The sequence below is a fragment of the Scyliorhinus canicula genome, chromosome 7 (genome assembly GCF_902713615.1).
Source record: "Scyliorhinus canicula chromosome 7, sScyCan1.1, whole genome shotgun sequence".
In the NCBI taxonomy this organism is placed as follows: Eukaryota; Metazoa; Chordata; class Chondrichthyes; order Carcharhiniformes; family Scyliorhinidae; genus Scyliorhinus; species Scyliorhinus canicula.
In genome coordinates this window covers 177,591,292-177,619,125 of record NC_052152.1, presented here as the reverse complement: position 1 = coordinate 177,619,125, position 27,834 = coordinate 177,591,292, and the positions used below count along the sequence as shown (strand labels likewise).

At 52.8% G+C, this 27,834-nt stretch overlaps 1 protein-coding gene across 2 annotated transcripts in view; it reads right to left on the bottom strand.

Moving 5' to 3' along the window:
- The window catches only part of rgs19 (regulator of G protein signaling 19), a 160,507-nt gene that overhangs the window by 16,665 nt on the left and 116,008 nt on the right, over nt 1-27,834 (bottom strand). For both annotated transcript variants that reach the window (XM_038803371.1, XM_038803372.1), the window contains one exon: nt 3,867-3,941. In XM_038803371.1, the coding sequence (XP_038659299.1) occupies nt 3,867-3,941 (75 nt within the window). The remainder of the gene's footprint in view (nt 1-3,866; nt 3,942-27,834) is intronic.

The window sequence follows — 27,834 nt, the reverse complement described above, 5'->3', positions numbered from 1 at the left end:
TGGATGTGGGGCTTTTGGGGAACCAAATGTACTGTGAGAAAATTGAAACTGTAATTAAGGAATATGTAGGTTTCAACTGTACGGGTGAGGTGTCGAAGGCAGTTGCCTGGGAGGCTCTAAAGGCGGTGGTGATGGGTGAGGTAATTTCATTTAAGGCCAGGGTGGACAAAGAAGAGAGGTTGGAGCGGCAGAGGGTAATAGATGAGATGTTGGAGGTAGATAGGAGTTATGCAGAAGATGGGGACCCAGCGAAGCTGGAAAAGAGGAAGGAACTACAGGTTAGCTTTGACCGACTGTCCACCAGGAAGGCGGTGCGCCAACTGAGACGAGCAAGGGGTGTAGTTTATGACCATGGAGATAAGGCGAGCGCAGCTGTGATCTGTCCAACCTTGACTCCTGTACCAAGTTCCAGTCCACCCCCCCACAATCAGCTCGTGTGTGTCCAAGTCGGGAATGGCCCCAGACACCACCTTCGCGAATCCTGGATTGTCCATATACACTTAACAGCACCACTAATCTCCCCTCCAGTGCCCCGTCACAATTACATATCTACCCCCCTGATCTGCCACCACCTTCTCCATAAGTATGTTAGCAGGTCAGCTCCGGAGGGAAGCAGCGGCAAGGGAAATTCTCCAGGTGAGGGATAGGGCAGGGAGGTTGGTGGTGGCTCCGGAGCTGATTAACAAGGTTTTTGAGGAGTTTTATGAGAGGTTGTACAGGTCAGAGCCACCCGGGGGAGACCGTGAGATGCAGGAATTTCTAGATGGGTTGGAGTACCCGAGGCTAGGGGAGGGGGACAGGGCTACATTAGAAGGAGCGATAGTGGTGCAGGAAATAAAGGATGCGATTGGGAGGATGCAGTCGGGAAGGTAGCAGGGCTGGATGGGTTTCCGGTGGATTAGTACAAAAAATTCAATGATAAGTTGGCACCCCGGATGTGGGGATGTTTGAAGAGGCAATAGGGCAGGGAGTGTTGCCACAAACCTTGGGGCAGGCATCGATTTCCCTGTTGCTAAAAAAAGATAAGGATCCGTCGGAGTGTGGGTCGTATAGGCCCATATCACTTCTGAATGTGGACGCAAAAGTATTGGCAAAGGTACTGGCGGGTAGGCTGGAGGAGTGCCTCCCGAAGATGATAGGTGAGGATCAGACGGGTTCGTGAGAGGGAGGCAGATTTTTTTTCGAACATTAAGAGGGTTTTGAACGTCGTTATGGCACCGGCGGAAGGGAAGGAAGCAGAGGTGGTTGTGCCATTGGATGCTGAGAAGGCGTTTGACCGGTTAGAATGGGGGTACTTGATGGCAGTTCTGGGGCGGTTTGGGATTGGACCAAGATTTGTGAACTGGGTAAAGCTACTATATAAGGAGCAGAAGGCGAGTGTCCGCACAAACAACATCAGCTCGAGATACTTTTCTCTCCACCGTGGGACGAGGCAGGGATGTCCTATGTACCCCCTGCTGTTTGCACTTGCGATTGAGCCGTTGGCCATCGCATTAAGGAGTTCGGGAGCATGGAAAGGAAGTGCGGAGGGGGATAGAGCATAGGGTCTCCTTATATGCTGACGATTTGCTGCTTATGTGTCTGAACCGGGTGCGTCGATAGGAGGGATATTGGAGCTACTGCGCGTATTTGGTTCTGTCTCGGGGTTTAAGCTGAACCTGGACAAGAGTGAGTATCTTGTGGTGTCTTGGCAGGGGGTGGGGGCAGGGGTGGGGGGGCTGCCATTCTGTAGGGCAGGGATTCACTTTAGGTACCTGGGGGTGCAGGTTGCCCGGGAGTGGGGGAGGCTTCGCAGGTGCAACATCTCTAGGTTGGTGTGGAGAATGAAAGCCGATCTGGCAAGGTGGGATGGTCTCCCTCTGTCACTGGCGGGTCGTATACAGGCGGTTAAAATTAATGTGTTGCTGCGATTTCTGTTTATTTTTCAATGCCTACCCATTTTCCTGCCAAAGGCTTTTTTCAGAGAGATTGAGGGAAGGGTTACCTCGTTCATATGGGTAGGGAAGGTGGCCAGAGTGAGAAAGGTGCTGCTACAGAGGGGAAGGCAGGCAGGGAGTTTGGGTCTCCCGAACCTGATGTATTACTACTGGGCGGCGAATGTGGAGAAGGTGTGGAGCTGGTTCAGAGGGGTTGTTTCCCAGTGGGTCAGAATGGAGGAGAGTTTGTGCAGGGGGTCAGGATTGAAAGCATTAGCAACAGCGCCGCTCCCGATAGCTCCTGGGAAATACTCAGGGAGTCCGGTAATAATAACTTCATTGAGAATCTGGAGGCAGTTTCGCCAACACTTCTGGTTGGGCCAGGGTCAAGGGAAATGTCGATTCGGGGAAACCACAGATTTGAGCCAGAGAAGTGGGATGGAAGTTTTCGGAAATGGGAAGAGAAGGGGATTAAGACGCTAAAAAATGTGTTTCTTACGGGGCGGTTTGCAGGATTGAGGGAGCTGGAAGCGAAGTATGGGCTGGAGCAGGGAGAAATGTTTAGATACATGCAGGTTCGAGATTTTGCCAGGAAGGAGATACAGAGCTTCCCGGAGGAACCGGCCTCCACATTGCTGGAGGAGGTGCTGACGACAAGGGGACTGGAGAAGGGGATAGTATCAGCGGTGTTCGGAGCTATTTTGGAAAAGGATAAGGCACCACTAGAAGGGATCAAAGCAAAGTGGGAGGAAGAACTGGGGGAGGTTATAGAGGAGGGGGTCTGGTGTGAGGTGCTCCGGAGAGTAAATGCTTCCACCTCATGTGTGAGGTTGGGGCTGGTACAGCTGAAGGTGGTATACAGAGTACACCTCGCGAGGGCAAGGATGAGCCGATTCTTTGAAGGAGTAGAAGATGTGTGTGAGCGTTGCCGGGGGGGGGGGGGGGAAAGGGGGGGTGCGCTAATCACGTTCATATGTTTTGGTCCTGTCCAAAGCTAGAGGAGTACTGGAAGGAGGTTTTTAGGGTAATTTCCAAGATGGTGCACGTGAAACTGGACGTGGGTCCCCGGGAGGCCATATTCGGGGTGTCGGACCAGCCAGGGTTGGAAACGGGTGCGGAGGCAGATATCGTAGCCTTCGCCTCGTTGATCGCCCAAAGGCGGATCCTGCTGGGATGGAGGGCAGCCTCTCTACCCTGTGCCCTGGCGTGGCAGGGGGGGACCTGTTGGAATACTTGACCCTTGAGAAGGTTATGTTTGAACTGAGGGGAAGGATGGAGGGGTTCTACGAGTCATGGGCATTATTCATTATGCACTTTCAAGAACTGGATAACATCGAACATTAGTTGGGGGGGGGGGGGGGATGGGTGGGAGGGTTGGGGGGAGGGGCACTGTGTATATTAAGGGTGACTATGGGTAATCCCTGATTCCTTTTGTCATTTGTTTATGTAAACATGCGGGCTGATGTTTGGGGGTTGGTGGGAGGATGGGATCGTTGTTATTGTTATGGGGTTGACATATTTGTTGCTGATTATTGTTTTTTGTTGGTGGGTGTAAATTCGGGAGAAAATGTGAAAAAGGAGAATAAAAATATTTTTTAAAAAGAGTGAATAATTACATAAATGAAGCGAACTGGCAACCTCCGTTGACGGCCATGACAGGTTAAGTGACAAGAACAACATTTAATCAACTTTGTGCCTTTTAACAAAACAATGCAAACGTTCCAGCTAGTAATAGCACACCAGACTCTTGCTGGAATGTCACATATTAATAATGATGCTCGCTATTTATAATGGTGCACACTATTAATCTGTAATTACTCTGGCATGAGTTGCCAGCAAATTCAGATCCATTATTTAAAACTGTATTCCATGCAAAAGTAGCGAACACATTGATATTCCTGCAAGGTATATGAAGTCCCTTCATTCTCCAGAGCGATCATTTAAACTTACCTTGCTTCACAATTCTGTACGGCTTCCAATTTGACATCGTAAGACAGTCTTCGATTTCGATCATCATCATCTCTCCTAACAAGAAAATTGGAAGTTAGTATGTGAAATTTTTTTTAAATGCCAGTCAACACTATGGTAGCACCTGACAAAGAGGATTCATTTACAACATATTGCTTACTTATCCAGCAGGTTATTTTGCAAATTTGGGTTTTATGCATTTTTGTGTCCCCACCAAAAGAGAATCTTAAGTTACATCTGTTTCCCAAATGTAAATGTAGATGAGGTCATTTCTATTTCCCATAGAAACTTGCATTCCTTCCATCAGAGCATTTAGTCATTACTTCAATGATTCTAGAATTTGTGCCTTCAAGGAAACAGTCACAAATCTGTCCAGGCATCGATCATTCCTGTGTGAAGGAATGTTTTCTAATATTAACTCCAAGCTTACCTTTTTTTGCGCTTATAGGATTGCAGTGGTTTCTAGCTCACATGCTCATGCAAAAAAAAAATCTTCCAATTAAGTGGCAGGAAAGTGAGAGCTGCTATCCATTCTTCAGGGCTTGGCAATCGCTTAGAGGAGAGATTTCATTGAGGTCTGAATTTCAATGGAGAGCTCAGGCTTTCAGTGTTGGCCATGAAGCCAGTAGATCAAGTGAAAAAACAAAGAGGGGGTACTCTTTTGGTAGATGGATACCATGGCAAATTGGTAAAAGAGCATTGTGAAATGTGCCACCAGCACTTTTACCAGGATCTGGCTCCAGTGCCGTGAGAAATTGAATAATCTCACCAGGAGGTCTAAGGTAAGATTCTCTTCATATCCCTGACATTCTCAGCCGAGTCGTTCTGTACTCTACAGTTTCAGCCCTATCAACTCTTCAATTCATTGCATGCTGTGGCTCTCCTCAAGTCAGTGTGTAAAACTTCACTATGTTTCCTTTCTACTTACACTCACACCCTGAAAAACTGTTACTTTCTCAACTTGGCCACAGTGGCTGTTTTTTTCTGATCCTCCTGCAAATAAATCTACTGATTTACACACATTAACCTCTTGCCCAGAGCACACAGTCTCACTCCACTCTTACATTTGGCAATCAAGTAAAGGAAGGCACTGGCAACTATCGTAGGGACCACCATTGGCATTGCTGGAAGACACAAAGCAGTCAGCAGCAAAGATGGCACATGATAAACAAGACTTAATTACATATTCCCCTTCTTTTGTCTTCCTACTTAACGCTTTATTTATTCACTGGGCAATGCAACTTGTTGGTATATTGCTGCTAATGTTCACCTTCACAACTACACTGTAAGCCTTGTTCCTCTTGTACAGGAGGAAGGAATAGAAAGACATGTTGATGTGATTTGATGCAGAACGGTGATAGGAGATCTATTTGCAGCATAAACCAGTTGGGCTGAATGGCCCGTTTCAGTGCTGTAGACTCAATCTAATGCTTCCTTTTATCTAGCTGAGCAGATGATGTATTTGTTATAGTAAAACAGATGAGGATACGATCAAAGACAGCGCACCATCGTACTTTTCCTTTACCACGCATCGGCATGCAAATTAGCATCCTTCTTGATTTAGATCAGTATTTTTCAAACTTTGATTCTTGGGACCCACTTTTGCCAACTGGTGACCTTTAGGACCCACGCTGGCTGACCTTTGGGACCCACATCACGTTTTCTAACCAGTCTATCCGGATTCAAGGCAGTGTTTGAGACTAAAGTTTTCTTGCCCCAGGCAATGGAGGGAAAATAAATCATCTAGTTCTCCTGTTCTTATTCACCAAACAGCAACCTCTGGCGCATTAAATTTATGTCACCATTGAGTGAGGGCAGGATCATATATGCCTGTGATGTCCTCCCATCTATAAAAGCTCACTGTCCAGGGTCACACATGGAGGATAGTTACTCATGAGACTGGGGAGCTGCCAACAATTGTGAATCAGCATTCATTGTGGGACGCTGACTTGAGAAAATAAAGTGAAGGAAGAAGACTGAGGTGAGGAGAATATAGAACAGATATTAAGGGAGAGAGCCATATGTGATTCTTGTAAATAAAACAGCCTAAATCTGATGATAATGATTCTAAAATCTAGATTTATAATTGGCTTAAATGGAATTCAATTCTTTGATGCAAGTTTATTCAACTTCATAGTACACTATTAGAAACAAGTTCATCAATATTGATAAATGCTGACAACACTAAAACTGACCCAGATACAACTGACAAACTAACTACTGGTTGTCATTAATCAGATAAAATGGACATTGAAAAAGGTGTTCTCCAGCTCCGGGTCACTGCCCATGTGGAGTTCTCCCCGTGTTTGCGTGGGTTTCACCCCCACAACCCAAAGATGTGCAGGCTAGGTGGATTGGCCACGTTAAATTGCCCCTTAATTGGAAAAAGAAGACATGCCATTGCAGTCACTTTGTGGAGACTATTGTCTCCAATAATGCAGCTTTTGCTGCAATGACAGCCGATTCCCTCCAACTGAATGTGCCTCCATGCCGTCACTGACACATGTTTCTAGCCCCTCAGCAGCAACCAAATTGCAAAATGATCTGCAGAAGATTTTCAAGCTATTTGTCTGCACGGAGGCATTACACACACATGAATCCCTGTCCAGGTTTGTGCTCACTCACTGAGGGCTCTGGCATACTCTGACTCTCTAATCTGCAGAGCTTGGCGGTGAGTTCTCTGATAGTCTTCTGTTTCATGACCATCTCATTCTGCTGCAGGACGGTCTCCCGGAAGGGGAGTATGGTCCCTTTGATGGGGTCCACCAGACCACTGTTCTGCATTGGGGCAGAACACATGGGGTCCATGTCCGAGGGATGGCAGTGCAGATGGACCGCGTGGGGGCAGCACAGCAGCACAGTGGGTAGCACTGTTCCTTCACAGCTCCAGAGTCCTAGGTTCGATTCCCGCTTGGGTCACTGTCTGGCGGAGTTTGCGTGTTCTCCCTGTATCTGCATGGGTTTCCTCTGGGTGCTCCGGTTTCCTCCCACAAGTCCAAAAAGATGTGCTGTTCGGTAATTTGGACATTCTGAATTCTCCCTCGGTGTACCCGAACAGGCGCCGGAATGTGGCGACTAGGGGCTTTTCACAGTAACTTCATTGCATTGTTAATGTAAGCCTACTTGTGACAATAAAGATTATTATTATTATCTGGACCACGGCTTTGGCCAAGAAAAATGAAAAAAAAATGAAAATCGCTTATTGTCACGAGTAGGCTTCAATGAAGTTACTGTGAAAAGCCCCTAGTCGCCACATTCCGGCGCCTGTCCGGGGAGGCTGGTAAGAGAGGTCAAGGAATCTGCCAAATATTTAAGCAATAATTTTTGAAACGGAGTCGCGCCAGGAAATGGTTGGTGGTGATGGGGTGGTGAACCGTGAGGCTGACAGGAAGTCTGTCCAATAATTGCTCCCTCTAAAGGACATTTGACATTTCCAGCAGGATTTTCCCTAGAAGCTTCTGAATGCTGCCATTGGGAAACTTTGTAGTAGAGGCTGGTGGATTCAGAACACCGTGACCCTTAGATCTGCTACCCTTCTGACACGGGTGGCTCACGATCCACACTTTCAAAAACCCTGATTTAGATAGTGACTTTGAGGGAACTGCACTGGGGGAATCACCAAGCACAAATGAGGTGGAGCCTGCAAGCCCAAGAAACAGGTAATCAGAGGGTTGGCTCAAAACTAAGCCCTGCATAAAATGACAGAGGCAGGCATCAAAGGCATAGTTTTTTTTGGAAAATATTTTTATTAAATTTGTAACATTTTATACATGAACATTAATCACACAATAACACATGTATCAACAACCTCAATAAACACATTAAAACAAAAACCCCACCAACAATCATAACCCCCTCACTATAACTCATGATGTCCTTGCATTGCATCTGTCAATGCTGACTCCTGTATGGCTGAGGGCAGCTCACTTGTGCTCTGCGATCAGGGTTATATCATGGAGATGAACCGGTGATACTTTAACAGCACCTGATCCTTTGGCAGCCTTCATCATTGGCCCTCCTCAGGACCACTCCATCACCGGACACAGATGCTGAAGGGGGGCAGCCACACCTCAAAGGTGCTGACAGCACACAGAGAAAGTCATGGAGCCCTGCAATGCCTGCCTGCCGGTATTCAGGCAGCAATGATAAACCACATCGAGGTGCAGGCATCGTGGATGAGATGAGTGATTGTGAAGCCAGACAATCACTTTGCTCCAAAGATTACACACTGCACAGGTAAGATATCCTGGAATGGGACAGTTTCCGCCACCTCGTGCAGGAACCATGGTTTTACATCTGAATGACACAAACAGTGCTCATCATAACAAGAAGCTATAAACAAGGAGACGTTATTGGGATCAAGAAAATATTGTGGATGCTGGAATCTGAAACGGAAGTGGTCAATACTCGAAAACGTCAGCAGGTCTGACTGTAAGGAGAGAAAGCAGAGGTAACATTTTGAATCGATTTGACTACAGGAGAACTAAAGAGAGGGAGAAATGTGCTAGATAGCAGACTGTAGCTGTGAGAGATTACAACAAGATGCAGCAAATTTAAGAACAAAAGACAGATGGCTTGGTGAGGGAGGGGTGAGGTATGCATTGCGTCAATCAATACATGTATGAGACAGTTTTTTTTTAAAAGGGTTAAGACGGATGACACAGGTCACAGTCTGAAGTTGTTGAACTCAATGTTGAGGCCTGCAACATGTCCAACTGGAAGATGAGATGCTGCTTCTCCAGCTTATTCCAGCTTCACTGGAGCATTGCAGCAAGCCAAGGACTGACATTGTGGACATGAGAGCAAGATGTTGAGTTAAAATGGCAGGTGACAGCAAGGTTCGGACCATGTTTGCGGACTGAGCGAAAGTATTTCGCGAAGCGGTCACCCAGTCTGCGTTTAGTTTCTCCAATGTAGAGGCAATCACATTGGGAGCCACATTGAGTAGACCAAATTGAAGGAGGTGCAAGTGAAATGCTGCTTCACCTGAGTGTTTGGAACCTTGATCAGTGAGCAGGTAAAATGGTAGGTGTTGCACCTTCTGCAATTGAAAGGGAAGGTGCCATGTAAAAGGGATGGGGAGTTGGGTGTGATGGAGAAGTGCATCAAGGTTTCACAGAAGGGAGTATTACCTGTGGAATGCTGATGGGTGGGGGCGTGAGGGGAAGATGTGTTTTGTGGTCGCGTTGTGCTGGAGTTGAAATGGTGGAGGATGATCCTTTGAATGTGGCGGCTAGTGGAGTGTAAAGTGAGAACAAGAGGAACCCTATCATGGTTCTGGGAAGAATGGGAATGGGTGAAGGCAGATGTACGCGAAATAGGTCAAACACTGTTGAATGTAATAAAGGTAGCTTTGGGAGTTGTTGGGTTTGCAATGAATATTAGTTGTTAGACAGAGAGGTCAAGGAAGGGAAGTGAATTGTCGGAGATAGACCACGTGAAAGTGAGAGAGGGGTGAAAATTGGAAGCCAATTTGATTTTTTAAATTTCCAGGTTCAGGCGAGAGCACGAAGCGACACTGATACAGTCATCAAGGTAATGGAAGAAGAGTTGCGGATGTGAGTCTGAGTTGGACTGGAACAAGGAATGTTCCACATAACCCACAAAAAGGGGCCCATGCAGGTATCCATAGCCACACCTTTCAGACAGCATTGAACAATATGTGTAAGTGATTAACACCTGTGCCCATGCTGTGCAACTACATCTTCTTAACCTTCCTAACCCTGCAGCTAAGTCTTGGTCCATCCAAATGATGTTTGAGTTCAGACCCTAAAAGGTCCTAACATGGACATCCCTAGGAGATGCTATTTCTGATGTTAGACTCCTACTGTAACCACGTGCACAGTAATTGACTGCAGTGTGTTGATTCTGTGCATACGAATTGCCCAAGCTGGAAATAGACTCCACCATACATGGTCTGGAAGCTCTCTGGACAAGTGTCTAGTTCATTTGAGAATGGGGCCCAGAAAGCGTCTTTCATTTGAAGACTATGCCCCTGACATCACTGGACAGGCATGCAGGTGACTAGTGTGTGATGAGTGTTTGTTAGTCCCCGCCCTACAGCACAGCCTGGTCTCCAGTCTGCTTGGATTTCCATGCCATTGGGCCAAGACCTCACTCTATTAGGACCATGTGGTGGTTGATGTGCAATGGCCACCCCACGTTAAAAGAATCCATGCACAGTAATCTTATACCTCAATCCCATTCCATCCACCCAAAGGAATTTCGGGACCTGGAAGGTCAGGGCCCTTATGGGCAATCCCAACAATGACAGACCCGAAATTCGCACCGCCATCATAGCCCGAGAATTCCGTCGCTACAACATTGACATTGTCACCCTGAGCGAGATACAACTGGCAGGAGATGACCGGCTTCAAGAATAAGATGGTGGATACACCTTCTTCTGGAAAGGCAAACCAGAAGATCAGTGTCGCTGGAAAAAATGATGTGGAGATGCCGGCGTTAGACAAAAGGAATTGATCGGACATCTCAACAAATCCCTCTGCGGGGCAAGCGAGCGCCTCATGGCCCTACCCTGGCCCAGAAACAGCCCATCACAGCTGTCAGCATCTACCCTGATTCTCCTCAGCGACTGAAGAGTCTGGGAGGAGGGGGGTACAGAGCCGCAAACCTTTGGAAATGTGTGTTAAACAGGAAAGGCGTAGGGAAAACAAATCCCAACAAAGTCTTCCTCCTGACAAAATGCCTGGAACATGACCTTGGCAAAACAAACACCCTGTTCCGCCAGAGAGACAAGTACAGGACCTCATGGCAACAAGCCGCTCCAAGCACTGGCAACTAATACATCATTGTCCGAGTGAGGGACCACAAAAGTGTCCGCATCACCCTCGCCATGCCTGGAGATGGTAAAGCGGATTAGTCGTAGACTTCCCATCGACTAATCTGCTCTACGATCTCCATCAATCTGACCCCAAATTGGCAGAGGTAGAAAATCTCTGCTGTCGGAGACTCAATGCCGCTGAACTCAAGGACCCTGAGAAGAATAAGCTATTCAGCTGACGCCTCACAGCCAACCTGGCGAGGACCAACAAGCTAGAGCCGCAGAATACCCACACTACGTGATCCACCCTAAAAGTCACCATAGTCATCAGGTCGGGGCCGATCGGGGCCCACCGATTGGTGGGCGGGCCTGTGCCGTGGGGGGCACTCTTTTTCTTCCGCCTTCGCCATGGTCTTCACCATGGTGGAGGCGGAAGAGACCTCCTCCCCTGCGCATGCGCCGGTATGACGTCACAGCCGCTGATGCTCCGGCGCATGCACGGATTTACGCCGGCCGGCGAAGTCCTTTCGGACCCGGCTGGCGTGGCGCCAAAGGCTTTTCATGCCAGCTGGCGGAGTGGGAACCACTCCGGCGCGGGCCTAGCCCCTCAAAGTGAGTGCTTGGCCTCTGAAGGTGCGGAGAATTCCACAAGTTTTGAGCGGCCCGACGCCGGAGTGGTTCACACCACTCCAACACGCCGGGACCCCCCGCCCCACTGAGTAGGGGAGAATCAGTCTGAGGCCCATTCTCTTAATCAACTCTTGAAAGTATTTAATTACCACTTACTTTAATGCACAAGATTGTTTATTTCTACTTTGTACATCAACGAGAAGTTTGACATTGAAACAATAACTGTAAGGAATGGCTCAATGACCACATATCATTCGCGTGGCTTGTGGTATAACTCCATTTTTACTTCCAGAAGAGTTGTCAGAAGTAGTGTGACACCCCCTTGTGGAGATTATTTTACAGTGCTTCCTTTTCACAATTTACAGCACTTATTAATTTCTAAGCACCATGAAATAAACTTGTTAAACAACGTCACACAATGATTGCCAGTGAATTTTAATAACATGTATTTACACAATGCTTTGAAAAAATCAAGTAAACAGGCTTATCTTTGAAGGAGAAGAGAAATAAAAACAGTTGTTGCAAGATGTTAGAGAGAAAATGTCCATGTACAAATACAAATTTAGGACGGAATTTATCAGCTGTTCATGCCAGCGGAATATTTCAGTCCCACTGATGGCGCACGGGTTTCCTGGAGACGAGGGGTGCAGTCAACAGGACCAGAAAATCCAGCTGGCCAGCTGCCTCCACCGCCGATAAATCCTGCCCTTCATTTAAACTAACAAGAGGAGAATATTGCTGACATTGCTGGGCATCTTAATATGAACATGAATTGCACAAATCATTCGGAGTAAAAGTGAGAAATCTGTTTTTTTTGGTGTACCCCTGCCCCCCTCCCCCCACCCAACGAGAACCTTGGGGGCGATTCTTCAATATGGAGCCCAAGTGTTTGCGCCGTCGTGACTGCCGTCGCGTTTCACGACGGCGCGAATCGGGCCCGGGTATGCCCGATTCCAGCACGGCGCTGGAGCGGTTCACGCCGCTCCAGCCTCCTCTTGCGGCGCCAAATGGCCGCTGCGCCAACCCGCGCATGCGCGGTTGGGCCGCACCTACTTGTGCATGCGCGGGGGACTTCTTTAGTGCGCCAGCCCCGACTCAACATGGAGTCGGTGTTCAGGGGCCGGCCCGCTGATTGGTGTACCCCTGCCCCCCCCCCCCACCCCCCACCCACAGGCCACCCCCTGACTGTTCGCGCAGAGTTCCCACCGGCAGCAACCAGGGGTGAACCGCACCGGCGGGACTCTGTCGTATTGGCGCGTCCACTTGGCCCATCCGGTCCGGAGAATCGGCGGCCTCGCCGATTCCAGTGGCCAGCGGCCGGCGCCGCGCCGAATGGCCCAGCGCAGGGCTCGGAGAATCGCCCCCCTTTGGGTCAATTTCAACAAATGGACGAAGCGGCATGTTGTAGAAGACGTGACATCTAACTAACCCACAGGGGTGGCAAGGGTGCTTTTGGCTTCCAAGTAGAGAATCCTGCGATCCTGCTGACACTGTAATACAGGCACGATTTAACCAACCTTAACCATGTATCCCAAGAAAGAGTGCGATGAATTTACCGGGCTTTCTTTCTTTCATATTTCATTTCTAATTTCTCTTCATTTTTGAATTTCTTTCATGTAACTTGTCTTCTGAGACACTGGACGCAATTCAACCATTTGGGAACAAAGTCCCATAGTGAGCACGTTTTGCCATGTGTTCCCAGCGCTCTCACTACTAAGAAACACAACGCACGGCCAAGGCCGCACATAGCCCCATTTTGCACACTGAGGAGCTTAGCTCGCTGGAACTTCCCAGTGTAGCGAGAGAATGGGGTGAAGTGACCCCCGACCTCCCCCAATCTGAACACACTATGGGAGGGTCTCCCTCCCAAACAACCCAATCACATGCTCACAAAAATGCCAGCTTGGCACTGCCTATGCCAGGTGGCATCAGCCATACCAGGACACCAACCTGCCCAAAGGGCATGCAGGTGGGAGCCTCCAATCGCCTGAGGGGACTCCATCTGGCGCATCCCATCTGGTCCCCGTTTGTGGAGACCAGTGGCAAAGGGGATGAATCCCAAAGCCTCAGGTACTTCGGGAATCTGCACATAAAAGTGAGGTTAACTGGCTCGCTTTAATATGCAGGTTTGCCAAAACATGATCCCACCCACAATGGGATTGCGTTGAATCTCGCAAGGCGTTGTGAGTTGGGTAGATCCCGGGAGCGGGATCTCCCGGATTTTATCGGCCGCGTTGTGCTGCAATGAGATGCTTTTCGGGTGCATCATGGCCATTGGATCACGCTTACTACACATTATTACTTTGAATGGGAAAGCCACAAGCAGCATGCAAAACATGCAAAGGAGGAGGAAGCAAAAAAATAAGTTGACAGAAAGCGACAGGCAGTAGAGAAAGGGAAGACGAAGGGGCTGGAGTAAGAAGTTGACAGTGACACAAAGCAAGAACAACCAGGGCTACAACTAAAAGACTAAGAACTTTTAAGGAAGCTTTCACTTATGATCATCATCACAGTTATGAATCCAACTCAGAATATGACACGAGAAGTAGATCCGAGGCATGTGAATATTGTGGCGCAAAATGTGGAAAAAAAGAGCTCCCTTATATGTGTTGTGCAAATGTTAAAGTACGACTGCCATCATTAATTGAGCCACTTAATGTTCTTATGGGATTAAAGTCTCCAATAAATCTCTTTATTTTGGCTAAAAAAAAGACAGAATTTCTAATGTGGTCATTAATTTATATTTAATGCTTCAACATTGGGGCAGCAGGGTAGCATGGTGGTTAGCATAAATGCTTCACAGCTCCAGGGTCCCAGGTTCGATTCCCGGCTGGGTCACTGTCTGTGTGGAGTCTGCACGTCCTCCCCGTGTGTGCGTGGGTTTCCTCCGGGTGCTCCGGTTTCCTCCCACAGTCCAAAGATGTGCGGGTTAGGTGGATTGGCCATGCTAAATTGCCCGTAGTGTCCTAATAGTACGGTTAAGGGGGGGGAGTTGTTGGGTTACGGGTATAGGGTGGATACATGGGTTTGAGTAGGGTGATCATTGCTCGGCACAACATCGAGGGCCGAAGGGCCTGTTCTGTGCTGTACTGTTCTATGTTCTATTGAAAATGCAGACAGTGACAATAAAAATGCAGAGGGTCATGCTATGATGCCATAGTAATAATAATAAAAAAACATCGGCAAGGAACATGTGCAGAACATGAAAGTCCATAAGGTCCATCAAATTGACTCGATCAGCCGGATGGGTGCTTTCGGTGTACTGCCGGACCTGCGCAGCGGCGCCGGTGACGTTGAAGCGGTGGTCGTCCGTGACTCCGGGTGCTGTGGTCATGGTCCTGTGTCCGTACCCCTGGTCGGAGTTGGTGGTAGCCGGGCCAGGGGAAGGGGTTCCTGTGCGCTGGGTTGCGGGAGCGGTCGGAACTGGGGAGAGGGTGTTGGTGTTGGGCCGCACTCCGGCGGGTGCCAGGTCCCGAAGGGAGACCGTGTCCTGTTGTCCCTCAGTATACTCCACGTACGCGTACTGCCGGTTCGCGTGGAGTAACTGGACTCTGTCAACCAACGGGTCGGACTTGTGCACCCGCACATGCTTCTGGAGCAGGATGGGCCCGGGGGTGGCCGGCCAGCCAGGTTGGGAGTGGGATCCCCGAGGAAGAATTCCTGGGGAAAACAAGAAGATGTTCATGAGGTATTTGATTCGTGGCAGTACAAAGGAGGGACCGAATAGAGTGGAGGGCATCCGGGAGAACCTCTTGCCAGTGGGAGACTGAGAGACACCTGGACCGCAGGGCCAGTAGGACGGTCTTCCAGACCGTACCGTTCTCCCTCTCGACCTGATCGTTACCCCGAGGGTTATAACTGGTTGTACGTGGACAACTCGATCCGCCATCGCAAGATCCTGTCGTTCTTGATCTTGCCCCTCTGTGCATTATCAAACATAAAGGCTACTGACCGTTGGTCTGTGAGGAGGGTAAACCTCCTGCCGGCCAGATAGTGCCTCCAATGTCGCACAGCTTCGACAATGGCCTGTGCCTCCTTTTGCACCGAGGAATGGCGGATTTCGGAAGCGTGGAGGGTCCGGGAGAAAAAGGCCACAGTTGAGGGTGGCCGCCAGAGCTACATCGGACGCGTCGCTCTCGACCTGGAATGGGAGGGACTCATGGACAGCGCGCATCGTGGCCTTCGCAATGTCAGTTTTGATGTGGCTAAATGCCTGGCGGGCCTCCATCGACAGGGGGAACGTGGTGGATTGGATGAGGGGGCGGGCTTTGTTGGCGTAGTTAGGGGCCCACTGGGCATAAAAAGAAAAGAAGCCCAGACAGCGTTTGAGGGCTTTGAGGGAGTTGGAAAGGGGGAGTTCCATAAGGGGGCGCATGCGTTTGGGGTCGGGGCCTATCACTCCGTTACGCACTACGTAGCCGAGGATGGCTAGACGGTCGGTGCTAAACACGCACTTATCCTTATTATACGTGAGGTTAAGGAGTTTTGCGGTTCGGAGGAATTTACAGAGGTTGGTGTCGTGGTCCTGCTGGTCATGGCCGCAGATGGTGACATTGTCGAGATACAGGAAGGTGGCTCGTAAATCGGATTGATCAACCATTCGGTCCATCTCCCTTTGGAAGACCGAGACCCCATTCGTGACACCAAAGGGAACCCTTAAAAAGTGGTAGAGTCGCCCATCCGCTTCGAACGCAGTGTACGTTCAGTCACTCATGCGGATGGGGAGCTGGTGGTAGGCGGACTTAAGGTTCACCGTGGAAAAGACTTTGTACTGTGCGACCCTGTTAACCAGGTCGGAGATACGGGGGACAGGATACGCGTCCAGCTGCGTAAACCTGTTGATGGTCTGACTATAATCGATGACCATACGGTTTTTCTCCCCAGTCTTAACCACCAGCACTTGTGCTCGCCAGGGACTGTTGCTCGCCTCTATGACCCCTTCCTTCAGGAGCCTTTGGATCTCGGACCTGATGAAGGTCAGGTCCTGGGCACTACTGTCTGCTCCTGGTGGCGACGGATTTGCAATCCGGGGTGAGGTTCGCAAACAAGGAGGGTCGACCTTGAAGGACGCAAGGCTGCAAAGAGTAAGGGGGGGAATAGGGCCGCTGAATTTAAAAGTTAGGCTCTGCAGGTTGCACTGAAAATCCAGTCCAAGAAGCGCCGATGTGTAGAGGCGGGGGAGGACGAGGAATTTATAATTTTTAAAAACCCTCCCCTGGACCGTGAGGTCCGCTACGCAGCACCCGGTGATTTGGATGGAGTGCGAACCAGATGCCAGAGCTATTTTGTGCTATACGGGGTGAACGGGGAGCGCGCAGCGTCTTACCGTGTAGGGGTGGACGAAACTCTCTGTGCTCCCGGAGTCCAGTAGGCAGCTTGTTTCGCGACCGTTGAGGTGGATCTGTGTGGACGCCATGGAAAGCGTGCGGGGCCATGTCTGGTCCAGTGTCACCGAGGCAAGTCGTGGCAGGAGCGCGGAGTCATCATCCAGGACGGAGTAATCGCTTGCGGAGTCCTCCGTGCCGATCCAAGATGGCGGTGCCCGTCGGCTGCACGTGGTGGGGAATGAACAAGATGGCGGCGCCCTGGGGTCACACGTGGAGTCGGGGGCCCAAAATGGCGGCGACCGGGGCTCGCACGTGGCGTGGGGGGCCAAAATGGCGGCGGCCGTGGATCACTCGTGGCGGTGGGGGGTGGAGGCAGCAAGGTCCGCGGGCCGCACGGGGCCCTAGAGGAGTGCAGGGGGGGGCCCCACGGTCGCTGTCTGGAACGGCAGCGACCGACTTGTAGCGGCAGACGGCCGCGAAATGGCCTTTTTTGCTGCAGCTCTTGCAGACTGCGGTGCGGGCCGGGCAGCGCGGGCGGGGGTGCTTGGCCTGCCTGCAGAAATAGCAGCGGGGGCCCGAGGGCTTGTCTGGGCGTCCTGCAGCGCAGGTCCGGGGGTCCGAGTCGGCTGGGGTGAGGGGGCTGTGCCACACTGCCCAAGGGGCTGCCGCGTGGCCGGGGGCATACGCGTGCGCGTTGCGGTCAGCGACCTCCAAAGAGGACACAAGGGTCCGTGCCTCAGTGAGGCTGAGAGCGTTCTTCTCTAACAGTCTCTGCCGTATTTGGGGTGACTGCATGCCTGCCACAAAGGTGTCCCTAATCAAGAGTTCGGTGTGCTCCACAGCAGTGACCTGCGGGCAGGCACAGTTTCTCCCTAGGACAATGAGGGCCCGATAGAATTCATCGAGGGACTCACCGGGGAATTGTTGCCTTGTTGCCAGGAGGTGCTGCGCGTAGACTTAGTTTACTGGCCTGATGAAGTGTCCTTTTAGGAGATCCATGGCGACATCATAGTCCAGTTCATCCTCTATCATCGAGTAAACGGCGGTGCCCACGCACGAGTGGAGGACATGGAGTTTCTGCTCCTTTGTTGGTTGATTTTCTGTAGTAGAGAGGTAGCTGTTGAAGCACGCCAGCCAATGTTTAAAAGTTGCAGACGCGTTTGCAGCATGCGGGCTGGTCTGGAGGCATTCTGGCTTAATCCGTAGTTCCATTTTCAAAGTCTAGCGTATTAAATTGATACACCATCAATTGGACTCGAGACGTAGTGAAGTTCCAAACAACAGGCTTTAATGCGCTAGATGTGAGCCCGGCAGTGGTCGTACAGGGAAAGTCCGACTGCCAGCCAACACGAGTTCTTATATCCTGCCTTGTAGGCGGAGCTACCAACCTCAGCCAATCGGCGGGGAGTCACATGACCAGCCACAACCAATTGGCAGAGAGGCACATGACCTGCCTAGGCCAATGGGCAGCGAGGCTGCTGTACCAATGGCAGCCTGGTTCTCCAGTAATATGATCTCTCTAGCCATACTACCACAATTGATCGAATTGTTGAATGAAATTTGTTGAATGTAAGCGGCTGGATTCTCCGTTCCTGAGACCCGGTGTTGACGCCAGGGCAGGGGTCGTGGACTTCCACGACAGCAAAACTGGCGCCGCATCTGGACTAATTCAGCGACTGCACTGCCGCCATGTGGAACACAATCGATTCCAATGAGAAACGGTGCGGGATTCACCAGATTTGCGATTGACACTCAGAAGGCTGACAAGCTGCAGCCGCATATACACACTGCATTCCCCATGCACACCATCCCAGCCAACAAGATGGCAGCGAGGAGATCAGCATCACGCTTCATGGGTGCTGAGCTGGAGACCCTCCTGGACGCATGGAGAAGAGACCGGACACCCTGTACCCCGGACCCGGAAAGAGGCTACCAGCTGGCACCGTTCGCCATGCCTGGGTGCAAATGGCAGAGGCGGTCAGCGCCGTGGCAACACTGTCCGGATCGGTCTGCGTGCAGGAAAATACTGCTTGACCTTCTCAGGGTGGCCAGGGTCAGTAGGCAGCACTTTGACCCTGGCACCAACCTCCATCCCACAAAGCCATGACCACCCCCCCCCCCCAACCAGGACGGCAGCAGAACCCTCACTCTGGACCACATGCCGGTACCCATACCGGCTGCCATCTGCCATGGCTGGGCGTCCTGGCCATTGAGGCCACCAGCTACCCACCCACTAGGCTGCATGCGTCAGACTGTCTAACATTGTCGTTCACTATTCCCCCCAGGAGAGGGCCACCCATAACAGCTGGGTGCAGGAGAAAATTTGAGGGGGACCACCAGACCTGCAGCCCTTGACCGTGGCAGAGCAGCAGGCCCTGATGTGGTTGGCGGCCCTGAGGAAAGGGAAGTCGCCAGGGTGGAGGTCGGCCGCCGGCAAGGAAGTGACACCGCTTAGTTGCAGTTCCTCGTGACACATGTGTCAACCCCCCCCCCCCCCAACATCACCACCACCACTCGCACCAGCACCCCTCACCCCCGCCCTCACCACCACACCACCCTCACCCCACCCTCAACACCACACCATCTTCACCCTCACCAAACCCACTCCCACCCCTGGCCTGCGGTCTAATCATGCATCTTGTCTTGTGTCTTGCAGGTCGTGCTGGTGACTGGTGATGGCGCAGGTCCATCTGGTCTCCCCTGCCCCCAGCCAGTGCCACAAACTGTGTGTCCAACACTGTCAGGTGCAGGTGGAGGAGTCCAACTGTGTGCAGGAGCAGGAGGTGGTGCCGACAAGGCCAATACCGCATGGGTTGCATCTGTGGTGGAGGCATTGGGGGCCACGGAGTTGGCTATGAATCAGCATGTCCAAGGCCTGGGGAATTCTGTGCAGGTGCTGGCCAAGGCCCAGGACAGGGTTGCTGTCTCATAGGCAGCCATGTGCCAAAGCCACCTGGACATTGCAGTGGCACATCCGAGCGTGGCCCAGCCACAGCGGGCCACAGCTGAGAACATCGGCCTCAGTCCCCAGGCATTGGCCGACATGGCGCAGACACAGACAGCGCCGGCCCTAGGGTTGCTGGCGCCCCGGGCAAGCTGAACTTCGGCGCCCTTGGGGGGGGCGGGGCCAAGAGGGGGGCGGGGCCGAGGGGGGCCGCGGGGGGGCGGGGCCGAGAGGGGGGACGGGGCTGAGAGGGGCGGCGGGGCCGAGAGGGGGGGGCGGGGCCGAGAGGGGGGGGCGGACCCGAGGGGGGGGGGGAGCGGACCCGAGGGGGGGGAGCGGACCCGAGGGGGGGGGGCGGACCCGAGGGGGGGGGGGCGGGGGGGGCGGACCCGGCGGGGGGGGCGGACCCGGCGGGGGGGGCGGACCCGGCGGGGGGGGGCGGACCCGAGGGGGGGGGGCGGGGCGGGCGGACCCGAGGGGGGGGCGGGGTGGGCGGACCCGAGGGGGGGGGTGGGGCGGGCGGACCCGAGGGGGGGGGCGGGGCGGGCGGACCCGAGGGGGGGGGGCGGACCCGAGGGGGGGGCGGACCCGAGGGGGGGGCGGACCCGAGGGGGGGGGCGGACCCGAGGGGGGGGCGGACCCGAGGGGGGTGGCGGACCCGGCGGGGGGGCGGACCCGAGGGGGGGCGGGGCGGGCGGACCCGAGGGGGGGGGGCGGGGCGGGCGGACCCGAGGGGGGGGGCGGACCCGAGGGGGGGGCGGACCCGAGGGGGGGGGGGCGGGCCCGGCGGGGGGGGCGGACCCGAGGGGGGGGCGGGGCGGGCGGACCCGAGGGGGGGCGGGGCGGGCGGACCCGAGGGGGGGGCGGGGCGGGCGGACCCGAGGGGGGGGGGCGGGGGGACGGACCCGAGGCGGGGGGGGGGGAGCGGACCGAGCGGGCGAGCGGACCGAGCGGGGGGGCGGACCGAGGGGACGGACCGGGGGGGGGGCCGTCCTGGGGGAGTGCGGCCACACTGGGGGAGTGCGGCCACCGCGCATGCGCTGGTTGGCGCCGGCCCAACTGCGCATGCGCGGGACCCGAGTCTGGCGCCCCCTAGCACATGGCGCCCCGGGCAACAGCCGTCTATCTGCCTCAGTAACGTCCACCTCTCCTGATGATGTAGCTGAGGCTTCAGAGCTGCTGGCCCTGTGCTTGGGTTGACAAGCCCCAGGAGCCTGGGGCCAATTAGGAGGCTGCTCAAATGTGTGGGCTCTGGTTCTCCCGTTTGATCCCAATATTAGGGACCTGAAGCCGGTGGAAAATTCATCCCAGTATTTTAGAAATAGCTTCTAATAACGTTGGTGATTTCTCAACGGTACTGCAATAGATGTTTCAAACAAAACACTGTCATAGTTATTCCAAGTTATTCCAAGATCTGGTGGGAATATTCAGTCTGCATTGATACAGACCATAAGCTTTACTGAATTTGTGCTCAGCATCAGTTGACTGCAAGGAGGATCTGTTATCCTCTCTGCTGAAAGAGGCATTGAACATTATTGCCCCTCTAATGCTGCAAAATGAGGGAGTTTCACATTTTGGCTTGGAATGTCTTGTCATTGCAACTGAAAGGCTGTCAGAAACTGGCCCTCGTTGGAAAACAACTTCCCAAAGTTCCAGGGGATCATTGTAGTCACGCAGCACTGAAATTCATTTCATTCAAGAGCATCTCCTATGAGATGGAAATTAGAAGCACTAGTAAGTAATCCAGCATGGTCCGTGGCCGCGCATGTGCACGTGCTACATGGCGAACGCAGACCGCGGACTAGGACCGCAAAAATAGTCCCCCCTCTTCGGCAGGCTTGTGCGCCCTGGACCACCCCCCAAGTGCCCCCAGCCCCGAATAAAGTCCCCCCCCCGCCCGAGGATCAGCCCCCCCCCCCAACTAGCGGTGCTGGACTGAGTCCGCAGCCGCCATGGTGAGTTCCCGATGGGTGAGACCAGACGTGTCCCAAGCTGTTGCGAACTCGGCCAATCGGGGACGGAGCATCGTGGGGCGGGCCTCAGGCAATGGCCTGAGGCCGTGGATACAGCGTGGTGTGTACTAGAGCACGCCGCTTTTCAGAGGGCAGAGCATCGCGAAAGCGGCACCACCCCTGATTCTGGCATCATGCTGGATTCTCCGTCCTGTCGCCGAACGTGATTTTGGCTTCGGGGATCGGGGAATCCAGCCTGTAACTGTCTCCCTCTTTCTGCAGAAGCTTTAATGGAGTCCACAGTCATGACTACAGGAGACAGCCCTAATCCCCAGCTTGAGAGCCTGGTAAATGGGTCTGAGCCATGAGGACTCTATGGTGGATGGTGCATGTTGAAAGTACAGCTTCCTGGATATCTGTTGTACAAGTGCAGGAAAGGTGATTGCCATCATACACTAGCTCGATGTTAACAGAATAAAATCTATTACTATTCATAAAAAGTAGGTTTGTCTCCATGGGCTTTGTATGGCAAAATATTGCAGATGCTGGAAGTCTGAAATTAAAACAGAAAGTGCTGGTAGATCTGTGGAGAGCGAAACAGAGTCACCATTTCGAGTATAATAGCGTTAACTCTGTTTTTCTCTCCACTGATGCTTTGTTTTTCCAGCACATTCTATCATTCAGTTCTTTCGCAGCAATTTGAGGCAGTAGCTTCTAAGAATCCATTTTACTTAATTTGATATAAAACATACAGTAGTATGTTCAAAGATCAATGCAGCCCCATATGTACTCAGTGAACTTTTATTTGTATGTTAAGGAACATCAAACGTCATTATACATTCATGGCAGAAAACAAAACAAAACAATACCGCATGGGTTGCATCTGTGGTGGAGGCATTGGGGGCCACGGAGTTGGCTATGAATCAGCATGTCCAAGGCCTGGGGAATTCTGTGCAGGTGCTGGCCAAGGCCCAGGACAGGGTTGCTGTCTCATAGGCAGCCATGTGCCAAAGCCACCTGGACATTGCAGTGGCACATCCGAGCGTGGCCCAGCCACAGCGGGCCACAGCTGAGAACATCGGCCTCAGTCCCCAGGCATTGGCCGACATGGCGCAGACACAGACAGCGCCGGCCCTAGGGTTGCTGGCGCCCCGGGCAAGCTGAACTTCGGCGCCCTTGGGGGGGGGCGGGGCCAAGAGGGGGGCGGGGCCGAGGGGGGCCGCGGGGGGGGCGGGGCCGAGAGGGGGGACGGGGCTGAGAGGGGGGGCGGGGCCGAGAGGGGGGGGGGGGGGCCGAGAGGGGGGGGCGGACCCGAGGGGGGGGGGAGCGGACCCGAGGGGGGGGAGCGGACCCGAGGGGGGGGGGCGGACCCGAGGGGGGGGGGCGGGGGGGCGGACCCGGCGGGGGGGGCGGACCCGGCGGGGGGGCGGACCCGGCGGGGGGGGGGCGGACCCGAGGGGGGGGGTGCGGGGCGGGCGGACCCGAGGGGGGGGCGGGGTGGGCGGACCCGAGGGGGGGGGTGGGGCGGGCGGACCCGAGGGGGGGGGCGGGGCGGGCGGACCCGAGGGGGGGGGGGCGGACCCGAGGGGGGGGCGGACCCGAGGGGGGGGCGGACCCAAGGGGGGGGGCGGACCCGAGGGGGGTGGCGGACCCGGCGGGGGGGCGGACCCGAGGGGGGGCGGGGCGGGCGGACCCGAGGGGGGGGGCGGGGCGGGCGGACCCGAGGGGGGGGGCGGACCCGAGTGGGGGGCGGACCCGAGGGGGGGGGGCGGGCCGGCGGGGGGGGCGGACCCGAGGGGGGGGCGGGGCGGGCGGACCCGAGGGGGGGCGGGGCGGGCGGACCCGAGGGGGGGGCGGGGCGGGCGGACCCGAGGGGGGGGGGCGGGGGGACGGACCCGAGGCGGGGGGGGGGGAGCGGACCGAGCGGGCGAGCGGACCGAGCGGGGGGGCGGACCGAGGGGACGGACCGGGGGGGGCCGTCCTGGGGGAGTGCGGCCACACTGGGGGAGTGCGGCCACCGCGCATGCGCTGGTTGGCGCCGGCCCAACTGCGCATGCGCGGGACCCGAGTCTGGCGCCCCCTAGCACATGGCGCCCCGGGCAACAGCCCGAGTTGCCGGTGCCTTGAGCCGGCCCTGGACACAGAAGGAGGTGGCCCTCTGTGTCAGAGGGAGGTGGCCCAGTCCCAGAGGGAGATGGGGCAGTTACTGGCTGATGTGGCACAGACCCAGAAGGTGGTGGCACAGTCAATGGGTGATGTGGCACAGTCCCAGAAGGTGGTGGCACAGTCAATGGGTGGTGTGGCACAGTCCCAGATGGAGATGGTCCACTCCCTGTGCTCCATGGCCGCGAGCATGCACACCCTGGTCGAGACCAGAGCAAGCCTCCAGGACTGGCAGTGCCAGGTGGCGTCGCTGCTCAGTGGATCATCGACTTGCACCCCTGTCCCATCGGGTAGCCCAAGGGCCATCGGGAATCCCGACAGAGGAGGAGGTGATGGGGGCCCTGCTGGTAACTCCCGCAGGGAAGGTGCCAGAACACAGCAGCATCTTGGACACCCCCCATCCAGTTCCTGGCGCATCTGGTGGGCAGTGACAGAACAGGACGGCCACCGCACCACCTGGGGCACCCGAGCAGCAGCCAGGCCCATTCAGGCCCGGTTACCTCAGGAGATGGTCGCCAATGAGGACCCAGGTCGCAGGGCAGGAATCACAGCAGGCCACCTCCTGATGTACCGTCTGGGGATCCACCTGGGCCAGAAAGTTAGATACCAATTAAATTGGTACTGGTGAAGGGCACAGTATACCGATAGAGCTAGGGTACGTATATGTATATATTTGTTCACATTAAACACCTGTTCACACTGTTACAACCTGCCTCGGTGCTCTGTCAGATGGGTGTGAGGGGGAGGATGGTTTGGGCTGACCACAGAGGGGGCACGAGGTGGTTGGAAATCGACGGATGTTGTAGGGTGGCTGGGCTCCCAAACCTCTCCCCTGGACCATCCCCACCACCCCAGGGATCCGATGGCACCTTGTGATGGAATGACCAGCTCGGCATCGTGGGGGCCTCTGGCCCTGGTGCCTGTCCCAGTGGTACCATCAGCTGCCATTGCCCATGCCAGCGATGCGCTCCACAGTACCCATTCAGTGCCCCCGTAGGGGTTACAGTTCTTGGATGGGCCGCCTGATGCCCCGCCGGCGGGTGGCTACCAGGTAGGGGGTGGGTATGGCGGATAGTGAGTGCGAGGGTGGGGGGGGGGGGGGGGGCACCCATACGGCCAATGTCACTCTGCAGAACCAAGGCCAAGGTGGGTGGTCAGTGGGGTGCGCAGCAAGAGTTCTGCCTTGCAGGCCGCGGCAATGGCGGTCTGTGCCTGGGCACAGCCCCAGCCCCGCGGAGGATCACCCATTCACCCGCACCCTACCCCCCCACCCCCCCCCCCCCCCCCCCCCCGCCCTGGCAAGGCCCCCCCCTCCCCCAGCCAGTGTCCAGCCCAAAAGCCCACAGTCGCTCCTCGCTGTGTCCTACCTCGTCTCTCTCCCTCATCAGCCACGACACCGCGCTGTCGGGAATTTGGATCATTGGAGGCTGAAAATTGCGGAGGCCCCAGAGAATACCATGTCAGGCCCGCTAATGATATGCCAACGACGTTTAATGTACGTGCATTTTGGAATGCATCGAGGCGATGGAGAATTGCAATTTGGGATCAAACCGGCGGCTGCCACGATTCTGCATTGGATCTGATTTTTCGCCCAACCGTGTATCCTGATTCCGGCGTCGGCCGATGGAGGATCCCACCATGAAACGTTTCATATAAATTACTTTGTAGAATCAATTTATGATCCGGTTTTCAGCTTTAATACCCAATTGTTTCAGTCCACAGGCCCATAGGGTGAATATCACAACTTATTACTTCATAAAAACATTTTGCTTAGATTTTAACAAGTTTCATCCCTTGATATCCAGGGGATAGAATGGAGAGCCCAACATGCCAATTATAAGTTAGAAATCTCAAAATTTATCTATGAAACAATACTACATTAATGGAAGATGGTGCCGTTGTGGTAATGTCACGGGACTAGTAATCCAGAGGCCCAGGCTGATGCTCTGGGGACTCGGGTTCAAATTTCACCATGGCAGCTGGTGAAATTGAAATTCATCTATTTAATTAAAAAATTGCAACCGAAAGTTAGTCTCAGTAATGGTGACCACAAACTATCATCAATTGTTGTAAAATCCCATCTGATTCACTGCTGCCCTTTAGGGAAGGAAATATGTTGTCCTCACCTAGTCTGGCATACAAATGACTCCAGACCCACAGCAAGCTGGCTGACTCTAAACTGTGCTCTGAAATAACCTAGCAAGCGACTCAGTTCTAGGGCAATTAGGGATGGGCAACACATCTTGGTCTTGCCATCAATGCCCACAGCCATGAAAAAGTTTTTTTTAAAGATAAATGTTGATACGAATGAAGCAAAAAGGAACTAATGGATATTTCAAGCTATTGAAAACTACGTTACACATATCATGATTACTAAAGCAAGTTGCATCAGCGACATCACCCTTGCTTTCATCAGCTTGCTGTAATGTTATATACCAAACTCATGTACAGCAGGACTTGAGGAATGATGCAAGTAATTGAGCAATTATAACAAGCTTTATTACACTTAATATGGGAAGAAGTTCTGGAAAGTACGGAACTCCTGCTGACTGCCCAACTCTAACCTGAGAAATAATCAGTCAGCAGCTATAAACCAGTCTGGCGAGGCGGGCTTACCTGCTCCACTGGGATGGGGAGCCTACAGTTCTCCTTTATTTTCTCCACGGCAGAGCCTGGACCGAATAGAATGACTTACCAACCAGCCAGCACCCTGTTGTCCTGTCATATAAATTGTTGTGATCGTTTGCAATTTGGTATTCTTGTGTTTGCCCTGATGAGTGCAAGATGAAAAACTTCTGCAACAAATCTCTCTTTTCCCCATTGTTTGTGTGACCAATGCAAATTGTTAAAAAATAGCTGAAGATACTCTCAATTAATCTTTTTGTTGGGTTTAGCAAGAACTGAAGTGTTCTTCCTGATCTCCTAAGCTAAATATGTTGGTGATCTCGCATGGCAACCAGATGACTTCCCACTGCCCCAGAACTGAAAAGTAGGGAAGTTATGCTAACCTGATCGAACCTGAGTTAGAGCACAATGTGCAGTTCTGGTCACCATGTTATAAAAGGTTACAGAGGCACTGGAGAGATTTACAAGGATAATAACATAAATGTATGTTTTTAACCATTCAGGAAAGGATTCATATACGTGGTCTCACCCATTTTGAAAAAAGGAGATTCAGCGATAACTTAATAGAGGTCTTCAAAATTATGAAAAGTTGTGATAGAGTGGCCAGTTGTCTGTTAAACATCCCGCTCAATTTTCCATCACATTGACATCACTGGAAAATTGGGGACTTGTGAATAATGGACGGATCATTCCCTACTTACACTTCCATCAAAGTGGAAACTTTCATCCTCTATGCCATTAAAATACTGGGGACACACCCCAGAATATGGACAGTGCCAGAAACAGGCATTACACTGATGAGATTAAATCTCCCTTCATTTTTCATCCATTTTTGTCAGACGCAAAGAGGATGGTGAAGAAATCAAGTCATCATTGGAATTACTATGAACAATATCACAGAAAACCAGTGGTAGAATTTAAAATTCTAGTGTTAGAGAGAGTTAAAAAGGCATTATTGAGCGTGCTTTCGTATGCACAAACCATCTTTATCTTATGACATTACAACAGTGACTATACTTCAAAAGTACTTCACTGGCAGTAAAGCAATTTGGGTCATCTAGTAGTCAGAAAAATTGTATAATGTTTTTTTTTGCTTAAAAGTCTTAGTTGCATTGGGTACGTCCCACCTCCCTACCATCTTGCTCAGAAATCATTTCGTGTTTTTTCACACTAGCTATTTTCCTGTTTAATAATATGATTAAAGTTTATAATTGAATTAATGCGTGGTTGCAAATCATGTTTCAAATGCGTTTTCATCAATATATTTCACTTTTTGTGCGAAAGATTGAATATTTTTAGGAAATTTGTTTGCAAATACAGCAGTGCTGGTGCTGATCATAGTAACACTGGTCTTGTGACACCAGTTCCCCAATTATGAGTCATACCTCCAGGAATGAGTGTTGCAAGATTGATGTCGCCACACTAGCATCATTCAAGAAAATCTAACAGAAAATGTGATTATTGATAATGAATACTTGCATGTGTGAATCTGCCAGACAAATGATTGATTACACCGTGCTTTACAAAC